General features: G+C 47.3%; 1 protein-coding gene across 1 annotated transcript; it reads left to right on the forward strand.

Moving 5' to 3' along the window:
* The first annotated feature begins 7388 nt into the window (after positions 1–7388).
* On the forward strand, positions 7389–9373 carry LOC109732903 (large ribosomal subunit protein eL34). The gene is made up of 4 exons (XM_020292102.4): positions 7389–7558; positions 7677–7756; positions 8819–8928; positions 8999–9373. Exons 1-4 carry the CDS (start codon positions 7480–7482, stop codon positions 9087–9089), a joined length of 360 nt encoding a protein of 119 aa, XP_020147691.1. The 5' UTR covers positions 7389–7479; the 3' UTR covers positions 9090–9373.
* Positions 9374–11333: the final 1960 nt, after the last annotated feature.

The raw sequence follows: 11333 nt of genomic DNA on the forward strand, positions 1-11333 counted from the left end.
GTTAAAAGAAAAGGCAGAATTGATTATATAGGTTTCTTGCATTTTTTTAGTTTAAGCAATTGTTGCTATTTAAATTTTATAGTGCTAGTTAGTTAATTAGAATCAGTATTTAAAAAACAGAATTAGTATTTTGAAAAACTGAATTAGTTTAAGCAATTGTCCAAATCAACATCCCTTGTTAAAGCAAATTTTTTTAGTTTCAAATTTAGGTAGGCTGAATTTAGTTTCAAATATTGTGAAGAAAAATGACTTCTTGCATTTTTCTTCAAGTTCTATATTTTTCTTCCTTTTATATGCAAATTTGAAGTGGACATGTGATATGTGGACATGTGATTTGGACATGTCATATTTGGAATTTGGACATGTCATTTGGACATGTGATGTTTTGGACATGTCATATTTGGAAAATGATGATTATGTGTAGGGTAAATGATCCGAGTGGCCTATGTTTCGCCGGAATGTTGATTCATTTCCGTTCCGGTGAATTTTAGGCGCTCGATATGTCCACTTTTTAGGAAAGGTCATGCCGAAATTTTCCGTGAATTTTGGCATGACTTGTGCTAGAAAGTAGGCATATCGAGTGCCGGGAGTTGCTGGGAAACGGCATTCCGGCAAACATAGATCTTTTTTATGCCATTTCTCATTTTTTTCATAGTTTTAGAATTAAACGAGGAGACTTGATCATAGGAAACATGTCGAACAACGGAGAAACTGGGCCTGCTGACCAAGATGCAGACGAGATGGATTATGATGGTGAACAACAGTACCTCGACTTTTTGTCTGCTAAGAACAGTCAAGGTTTGCAGGTCGGCCTCGATGATGGTACTGACGCCGACATCGACACCGACGGCGCCGACAGCGATGGCGGCGCCGAGACCGGCAGGGAAGGTACCGGCGGGGAAGATACAGGCGGGGAAGGTACCGGCGCCGATGCCGCTACCGGAAAGAAGAAGCAAACGAAGCAGAGGATACGAAAACCTAACAAACTCGGCATTGGACGACTGGTGATCACAAATATGGCACCTGGCAAGTTTGAGCCATTAGAGCCGGAAGAACCTCGCAAGTGCTATGGGAACCAAGTAGGATGCATCCTACGGGAATGCGCGAGCATCAACCACGATGACTTAAGGAGTAAAGAACATTTGAGGCAGTTGCTCCTGACGAAGTTGCACAAGAGATTCAAGTTCCGTGACCGGGATGATAGCATAGAACAACCGTGGGATGATCCGAAGATGAAAAAGATTAACAATCACGCCATGGGCATGTTCGACAATGATTTGGCCTTCTGGAAAGGGAGGGTGAAACGAGCTATTGAGGCTGAGGAACCCCTGTCCAAGATTCTGGAGGAAAATCTGACACTTACGGAAGAGGAGTTCGAAAAGTTCAAGGACACTTGCGTTACCGAGGCAGCCAAGGCTAAGGCTGCAAGATTCAAGACCTTCAGCAAAGGAACGCGGGGAAGCATCGCCTCGGAAGCCATGGCTACCTCGGTAAAAGGCCCATATGGGATAAGGAGGACGCGGAACGTGAAGCTGCGGGTCTCCCAGACCCCTTCGCGAAGTTCACCAACCCCTTGGAGCGTGACTTCATTAGGGCCCACTACAAGTGGGACAAGGAAAAGAAGGTTTTTTACATGGACCAAATCACGAGGAGATTGATTAGAATATTGGTAATTATTCTTTTACCACCATACATTTAGCTCCAGATCAAGTCGACTACACATTCGTAAACGGTTCACGTTCCTTCTGCAGGAGAAGCAACACCAGCTTGCAGCCAAAAGCCCTACTTCTCTGATGAGGCCCAAGTGGGACGCCCCTCTCAACCGGGCCTTGAACGAACTTAAGGGACTCCCTTTGGGCCAGCGGCTGCAATACGGACGTGTGCATGGCGCCGGAGACGGCGCCACATGGAAGGTGTTTTACAACAAGGGCCTAGAGGCCAAGAAGCAGAAAAAGAAGTTTAGTCAGGCAGACATCGACGAGAAGGTGAAGCTTGCGTTCGACAAAAAAGCAGCTGAGGACGCGAAAAAATATCCGAGGAGAAAAATGAGTTGCTACAACAGGCAGTCAATGCAGCTGTAAATGCCTGCAAAAATGATTTCGCTACTAACTTGGTCCCGGCTATCATCAACTGGACGAAGGAAAATCCGGACAAGACGGTACATGATTTCCCCATGCCCAGTTTCGTCGCGGGCCACTCCGTGAACAACACCACCGCACCATCACCTGCTCACGCAATCGGGCCTGCTCTCGCACCCGCACCCGCTCATAGCAGCCTGTCCTCAGTCTCTGGCGCGCTAGGCGGGCCTTCGTCTTTGGGTGAGCTCGACGCCCTCACAGTAATTACATGTCGCACCAACATATATATCTAGAATATTCCATTTTCGGTGCCTTTCGGATGTTTTACGCTGCAGACATGTGTTTGCAGACCGATGAAACCCCGTGCACCGTACTCTACTTGATCAAAGGCCAGAAGGTGGACGTGGGAAAGGGGGCGATAACAAAGCCCTTGGAACTCACGTTCCACAGCCAGCCGATCCCCGCTGGGCACTTCAGGGTTACCTTGTCGAGTGTGAAACCGGGGCACGAGGATTTGCCTCCTCTAGTACGGCTAGGAGGAGAGGACGACAAGACCCTGCTGCGGATTGGAAGCTGCAAGGGTTGGGTGCTACTATGGCCGAAGAATCTTCTTTGTCTGGAGCCGGCAGAGAGCACACCAATAACCACACATCAACAAGCATGTATGGAGACCACCACCCCGCCTACGCAATTACCAGCTCCTATAGTGCCGGGTGAGAGCGGCGGACGACGTGATGACGGGGGTCCAATAGTGGCTGATGTAATCGGCCCCGTAGAACAAAGAATGGATGATGAGATGGAGGAGATGGAGGACCCAATGGGTTTCCTCAATACAGGCGCCTATGACGGTGACTTAGATATGATGAGTCAGCCATATGACGAATTGGGCTATCAGCATGCTGATGAGGATATGGATGATCTGCCCGGGCAGGAACGTCCTAGCAGGGATTGCAAGAAGTCTCTCTTCATGAAATCCTCACAGGACACGCCTGAAGATGCCGCCTCAACACAGGCTCAGCTAGCCGGGGGTCGTATAGTGATTAGCCCGGCAACACTGGGGTAGGGGTTAAGGAAGGGTCTGGAAGGTGTGCCCAAGAAAAAGGAGAGGAAGAGACCGGGGAAGATAGGCTCAGCTACCTACAAACAAGCCAAAGCACATAGCAGCCAGACGGTGGATTTTGAAGAGTGTGTACCCGTCAAAGGTGCGGCCATGTTCCATGTCACGGGCGAGCCAATGCTACCGCCGAAACCGCTGGAGGCACTATCAGGGGATCTCAGGAGACTACACGACCATGTGATGTCGACTGAGAAAAGCCTACTAGCCTCGAAGGATCCAGGTTATCCGACATACGCGGCTCGTGTGCCTGAGGAAGTGCTACATCGACACACGGCCCGCGGAGGTGTTCTTCCTGCGGTTTGACCATATCTTCGAGATGTTTCTGACAAGGCGGCTCGATTTTACAATCGTCCGCCTTTTTGCGCTACATATGAGCTCCGTCATGAAGAGAGAAGAAGTCTCGCAAATCTGTGTGGCGGATCCGTACTACATGCACGAGTCCTTGAGTCTCGACGACTTTGAGCGTGAAACTGCTAGGGAGTACCTCCAAAACTTCATGGTACAGAATAAGGACCAGGAAATTGTCATCCAGCCTTATCATCCAAAGTAAGTAAGTTCCGGACAACCCTTTCGTACATTTCAATCATTCCTTCTCGCTCATATGGAGAATAATTTGAGGTGTCTTTTTCCCCGCAGCAACGGGCACGCCGTCCTTATCGTTCTTTACCCGCAAGTCTCACACACCGTGTATTTCAACCCTACCAGAAACTACGAGAAGAAGGACTACACCCACATAATGAATATTCTAGATGATGCTCTCCAAGGCTTTAGCATTAGGGGTATCCACCTGCAGATCAGGAAACAAAGGAACAAGAAGTTGGGTTTCTCGCATAAAACTAACTTCTGCTGCATCCATGTCCCAAAACCAAGCAAGAAAGATGGATTCTACCTCCTCCATCTCATGATTGAGTTCAGCATGGATCACCAAAAGCTTCGCATGACAAGCATAAACGATGATCATATCCGCAAGTGGGTAGAATCTCATGGAGAAGCGGATTATAAACTTAGAGATGACTTGATCGCATCCAAAGGGACATGGCGACGATCATCATGAAAGAAGTCGTCGATGAGAAGGGGATGTTCCACCACGGCCCTATATCACGAGATGATGTCCGAACTCGCATAGGCATGCAACGTCATGACCTTACGCCGTTTAAGAAGCTAGGGTCCATCCTTGATGATATGGAAGGATGGAACTTCTAGTGATTTACGATGCCGATGATGATGATATGTGTCGGTTGAACTTGTATACTTTCTATAGCGATGAAACTTTGTGATGTCCACGGTCCCTGCCGAACTTGCGTAACGCTACTTTGTTAGTTTGGGTACAATGACCTGTGTACCTCTAGTTAATTAGTTTGCGTACTATATGTTGCATCTAGTTGCTAACCCTTTCTTTTTCGTGTTGCTCTAGTATATTTTGTTGCATATGATTGTACATTCTCTTGATGAAGATGCATCTCTAACAGGTACCTAGATTCTTGATGGAGAAGAAGCAGTGCTATGTCGTGTACAAAGGGAAGGTTCCGGGAGTGTACGGCGAGTGGCCTGAGTGTCAGGCGCAAGTGGATGGGTTCTCGGGCGCCATCCATAAAGGCTTCAAAAGCAGACAAGAAGCAGAAGCTAGTTACTTGAGGTTCACGCTAGCGCGAGAGAGGACTCGTAACCGCCGCCTCATGTACTGCATAGTTCCGCTCTAACTCATAGTGATAGCTCTTCTCGCGTATATCATTGTTTAGATGGATGACGATGTAGTTGCAAGTATTCGAGACTTGTATCGCTATTTTCGAGATTATGACGAGAGACCACTTTGTGTTGGATGATGATTATGATGATGACATGATTTGATGAGACTGTTTGTATGTATATGCTATGATTACATTTGTGGTCTCACAGCCATTTGTATGTGTATGATGATGATATTTGTATGTGCTAAAGATTCTTGTATAAAGCCTGTTCAAATACAAAACAAATATGCAGAAAAAAAATCAAAAACTAGTAAAATTAGCAGTAGCGAGGAGAGTAAAGTTAGCAGCAGCGTGCCGTTAGTAGTAGCGCGGCTTAATACAGAGCGCTAGAGCTATTAGCAGTAGCGCGCTGTTCTACAACTTGCTGCTGCTACGCTTGTATAGCAGTAGCGCGGGCCAACACGCGCTGCTGCTACAGGTTAGTTGTAGTGCTGTATCAGTAGCGCGGGCGCCCGCGCTACTGCTATACCTAAAACCCGCGCTACTGCTAGGCTTTTCCCTAGTAGTGGGTGCCCGCACGCTGTTCACTTCAATGCCTAGAGCGGGGGAGACGACGTACGACGACCCGGCCAAGGAGATGCTCGACATCGTCCATGATGGAGGCGAGGCAGGAGGAGGGCGGGCAGGTGGAAGACTGGATCCCATCCAGTCCAGCAACTATCAGCAACAACAGTCCTACACCTAGACGACCACGCAACAATCCTACACCCATACTGGCGATGGCACGCAACAACAACAACAACAACAACATCATTGGGCCGCCGAATAGCAGCATCCGGAGGGGGAGGAGGAGGAGGACAGCGAGGATGATGATCCGGATGATACAACCGGCTATCCGAAGAAGAAGAGGGTGGAGGAGAAAGCTTCAACATGCGGGAGGATGAGCTGTTATGTGATGCATTCTTGGCCACAAGCATTGATCCAATCCATGGCATGGAGCAAAAGGGCACAACCTTTTGGAGGAACATTCACATATGGTTCTATGAACACAAGCATTTCACGCCCTACTCCGACGCGGTCATCCACAACCGTGAATGGAAGTCCCACAACCATCGATGGTACATCATGCAAGAGGCCGTGTCCAACTATTGCGGCCACTTGAAGCATCTCATCGCACGGTGGCCAAGCGGTGCACAAATCACCGAGCAAGTAAGTTGATCACTAGCCGGATATGCTTAGTTTTGTTGATCACTAGCCGGACATGTATTGTTTTGTTGCTCACTAGACGGATATGCATTGTCGACAATGTTTCACTTTGTAGTGTACTCGTGCTTGCGTGGTGTACAAGAAGTTGGAGAAGAAGTCCTTCACCGTCATGCATTGTTGGTTGGAGTTGAATGGGCAAACGAAGTGGAACCTTTTCATAGCCAAGACCGCCGCCCAGGCCAACGAGGAAGAAACCAGTGACCCTACCGACCCAACCCAAGAACCACCGAAGAAGATTAGAAGAAATTTACGGGGAAAAAAGTGGGAGGAGGAGAGGGCGAAGCGAGAAGGCGCGGTGGCCAAGCCGATGGAGAGGTTCGAGGACATCTTGGCGAAGAAGGAGGAGGCATGCGTGAAGCGCTCAGACATCAAGGAGGAGAAGAAGACGGAGAGGTTCAAACTGTTGATGGAGGCGACGGGCAAGAAGCTCAAGCTCGAAGAGTGGAGGACCATGATCGAAGAGAGGAAGGTCATGCTCGAGGAAAATAAGGTGAAGATCACCGCCAATGCGGAGAAGTACAAGATGTTTACCTTGAATGTGGACTCTTTGGATGTCGACGCAAGAATCATCGTGCAATCCGTCCGCTACCAGATGTTGCAGCGGCAGAAAGATCAGTTGGCGGCAGCGGACGGCGACACCACCTTGAACGGGAAGCTGACGGCTGGGATTGCCGGTCCGGCAGGGCAGAAATGCGCAGGCTGTCGGACTTATGTTCTTTTGGATTCGGGCATGTAAAAACTAAGCATACTTCTCTCTTTTTTTTTGTGGGTAACATACTTGCCTCTTTTTGGTTGTGATTGAGCATGCGATCCGGCGCTGGTGTGATCGGACGCGTTGTATGGATCGGAGTACATTTGAATTTAAATTTACTAGCGGACATATACCGAATAGCGTTGGATGGCGGTCTCCTGCATCTGTATTCACAGACTGGTCCCTGTCCACGGATGGATGCAGAACGAAATTTGCGGGTCGTTGTTGGATACGATGCACTTCATATACAAGCGTAATAAGCCTATCATTGGATATTTTATTAATGTTGCTTTTCTAACGAACAAAAGCGAACCCCCGTAGAAAATGGGTTTGAGAAAAAAAAAGGGACGACCGTCAAGGAGAAAAGTCAGTTCCACCTCTACAAGCCATCCTAACCGTTCCCGTTACATCGAGGCCTCGGAAGCCGTCCGATGTAGGTCAGGCATCCCGCATCCTCCCTTTTATGCGCTCCTCGAACCATCCCACAATTATTGCTCGTCCAGGGTTTTAGCCGCCGCCGCCGCCGCCCCCGCCCCAGCCCCCCCACAGAGAGAAGCGAGCGACAGCGAGGTCGACGCCATGGTGCAGCGCCTGACGTACCGGAAGCGGCACAGCTACGCCACCAAGTCCAACCAGACCAGGGTTGTCAAAACCCCAGGTGAGATATGCGTTCTCCAGGGGTGCTTTCTGGCAGATTCCCAGGCTGCGATTCGAGTCCTTGGGCAGTCCGTGCGGTGAACTCGCGTGCGATGATGCGTGCTGTGTGATTGGTGCAGGAGGGAGGCTTGTGTACCAGTACACCAAGAAGAGGGCGAGCGGGCCGAAATGTCCGGTCACCGGCAAGAAGATCCAGGGGGTAAGCGATTGCGTGTGACTCCTTCCCGAACCATTGGCGTGGATCCAGTTCCACTATTGTAGTTTCATCTTCGTTTGCAGCACTTTTGGCGATATATTAGTTGCCTAATTTTCATTTCTGATGGTTCGCTTATGGCGTGGCGATGGTAGTTTTATTTTGTTAACTGTAGTGTCTATTTGATGTTGCATGTATACACATTGGTGATGTTGAGCATCAATTCTGGTAGTGATCTATTTAGGCTTCATCAGCTATACATGTTCTAAGTATTTGTTATTGCAGCGTTTGCTACTGGAGTTCAGTAATTTTACTGAAATAATTATTAATAGCTTAGTTCGAACGCAAAACTGATTACATACAACAGTGGTGCCATTGCAACTATCTGTGCGTTGTAGGGTGAGTGTGAATGTTGAAAATTTTGCTGGGAAGATTGCTATTACAAATGAACGAGCTTAATTGCAACATTGGATATAGTTGCAATTTGTCACCATTGCAGCCTAGCATAAACAATCTTGGTTGTAATGCCTAAAAACCGTAGAATATATGACTAATGCTAGTTGGTTAATTTTCATGGGCCTTTGATATTATGGTTTATTAGAGGGCAGGCCTGGCGCAGTGGTGAAGTCCTCCCCACTTGTGCCAAGAGGTCCTGGGTTCGAACCAGCCTCTCTGCATTGCACTTTGCAGGGCTAAGACTAGGTTCCTATAATCCCTCCCCAGACCCCACCTTGTGTGGGAGCTTCTATGCACTGGGTCTGTCCTTTTGATATTATGGTTTATTGCTGTCCATGATTTACGAGTGGGCTAGGTGAGCTTAAATAGAACGAGTAAAGGAACAAGTGGAGTTGCTGGCTGGTAGTTTAAATAAAGCCACTGTTTTGGTCGATGAAATCTCCATTGTATGCTTATTTAGTCTCCTTTTAGTTTATGTAATTCACATGGAAATGGGATCCTTAGAAAATATTTGTTCAATCTATTTAACGGATGGTTAAGTTTGCTTCATGTTGTATAATATCAGTGGTTTGCCATTGTAAACTGTAACAATATTTGTCTGACTTGTTGTAGATACCTCATCTAAGGCCTACTGAGTACAAAAGATCCAGATTATCCAGGAACAGGAGAACAGTGAACCGTCCTTATGGTGGTGTTCTATCTGGTCAGGCTGTTAGGGAGAGGTTTGTGCATTTTGTTGTAACTGCTGGGTTATCGTTCTCTATCGTCTGTTATCTAACATGTTTGTTACAGGATCATCCGTGCTTTCCTTGTTGAAGAGCAAAAGATTGTGAAGAAGGTTTTGAAGATCCAGAAGACCAAGGAGAAGCAGCCATCAAAGTGAAATGGCCAAGGCTTTTTTTTGGAGGACAGATGGTGATGAGTGTTCAGTCAAGCGTGCGCAGTATGCTAAGCCCGTGGTTACTGAATTATTAAGCTAGAGATTTCCGTCCATTTTCTTGTTTGAGGGGTGGATCTGGATCTCATTACCCGTATGCTATCACTTTGTGTTTGACGGTTTGACTTGAGTACTTGGTTATATTACAGTTTTGGATACCCTTTGCAGTATTGTTAGTGGATTTCGACTGCAAGCTGCAGTATTTTCTGGCAACATTTGAAGATTCTTGATGCAGCGTTGTTGCTCATTTACTATTCAAAACCTACAGCCGAGTACATCTGCTTGAACAGCAACACACGATTGTTTATTCGTGTGTCTAGTCCATCGAGTGACCCCTATATTTGTCATGAAACAGAGCTGATCTATGTAACTAGGGTGTCGGCGAAAGTCTCTTCCGGGTCCCGGGTGTGCTATTGCCGGCACGTTTTCTCCCTCGCGTGCTGTGATTGTACGATGGCAATAGCGATTGATTGGAACTGCTTGAGAGTAGGTATCATGCAACATGGTCTAGCGCAGTTGACATGTATAGACTTCAAGTACCTCTTCTCTGGCCACTCGGAAGTGCACAGGTTAGAGCTACAGCCGGACCTTATTGCCAAGACAGGTGAAAAAACTGTGACCCAACCATACCTCTTGTATCGGTCCTATACATATGGGTTGACCGGCAGCCCTCTTACCCGGCTTATATCCTGGGCGACCTCTCGTATCGGTCCTATACATATGGGTTGACCGGCACCCCTCTTACCCGGCTTATATCCTGGGCGATTGTGGGGAGGCCTACATCTGTCCGCCATGTTAGATCCGACCATGTTGGTCCACCCTGACCCCACAAATATCCCCCATGCTATCCACATCCAGACGTAACCCTAGCCACTTGCCGCTCCACTTCACTTCCAGTCCGTGCCGCTCCGTCCTTCCCCAGCTCTTCTGCGGCGATCTCTGGCCTCCTTTAACATGCCGAGCATCGGATATGATTCTGACAACTCTGGGTTCGTCGACTGGGACCTCGTCCCCGCAGGAGCTGGCTATCCGCCTGGCTCTCTGCCGCTCTCGGGAGGAATCCGCCTGAGCACCGCGTACCGAGTTGCTACCGGTAGCTGATACGTCTCCATCGTAATTGTTTCATGCCAATATTATACAACTTTTACATACTTTTGACAACAATTTATATGATTTATTGGACTAACCTATTGATCCAGTGCCCAGTGCCAGTTCCTGTTTATTGCATTTTTTTTTGTTTCGCAGAATATCCATATCAAACGTCCAAACGAGATAAAAATTTACGGAGAATTATTTTGGAATATATGTGATTTTTGGGAGTTGGAATCACCGCAAACGGAGGCCCACAGCCACCATAAGACACCTGGGCGCGCCAGGCAGCCCAGGCACGTGGTGATGGGTTGTGCCCTCCTCGTAAGTCGGTTGGAGCTCTACTTCGGGCGCAAGGAAGTTTATATCCGGTAAAACATCGTTTAAAATCTCAGCGCAATTGGAGTTACGGATCTCCAGGAATATAAAAAAATGTTTTCGGCCAGAAAAGAGGAACGCGAAACAGAAGAGAACAGAGAGGGAGATCCAATCTAGGAGGGGCTCTCGCCCCTCCGCCGCCATGGAGGCCATGGACCAGAGGGGGAACTCTCCTCCCATCTAGGGGGTGATAACCCACAAGTATAGGGGATCGTTTGTTGCCTTTTTCGATAAATAAGAGTGTCGAACCCAACAAGAAGCTAAAAGTAGAACAAATATTCCTTCAAGTTCCATCGACCATCGATACAACTCTACGCACGCTCAACGTTTGCTTTACCTAAAACAAGAGTAAAACTAGAAGTACTTGTGGATAGGTTTGCAAGATAATAAAGAACGTGAACATAAAAAGTAGGTGTTGTTTAGATAAAGAAACAATTAAGTTAGTAAAACGAGTGTGGATTAGTGGTGGTAGGATTTGCGGAATTGTCACTTAGCAATTGACTATGTTGCTAGACTGATAGCAAGTTTTTATGTGGGAGAGGCCACTGCTAGCATGCCGTCCCTTACTTCGAATTCTATGCACTTATGATTGAAACTATTAGCAAGCATCCACAACTACTAACATGATTTTTCCATGTAACTTGCTTTGAAATATCTTAGATATATTATATGAACAAATTTAAAATGATAAAGTAGTATATATAGTACCATATGATAATATAT

Source organism: Aegilops tauschii, chromosome 2, assembly GCF_002575655.3.
Source record: "Aegilops tauschii subsp. strangulata cultivar AL8/78 chromosome 2, Aet v6.0, whole genome shotgun sequence".
NCBI classification, from domain to species: Eukaryota; Viridiplantae; Streptophyta; class Magnoliopsida; order Poales; family Poaceae; genus Aegilops; species Aegilops tauschii.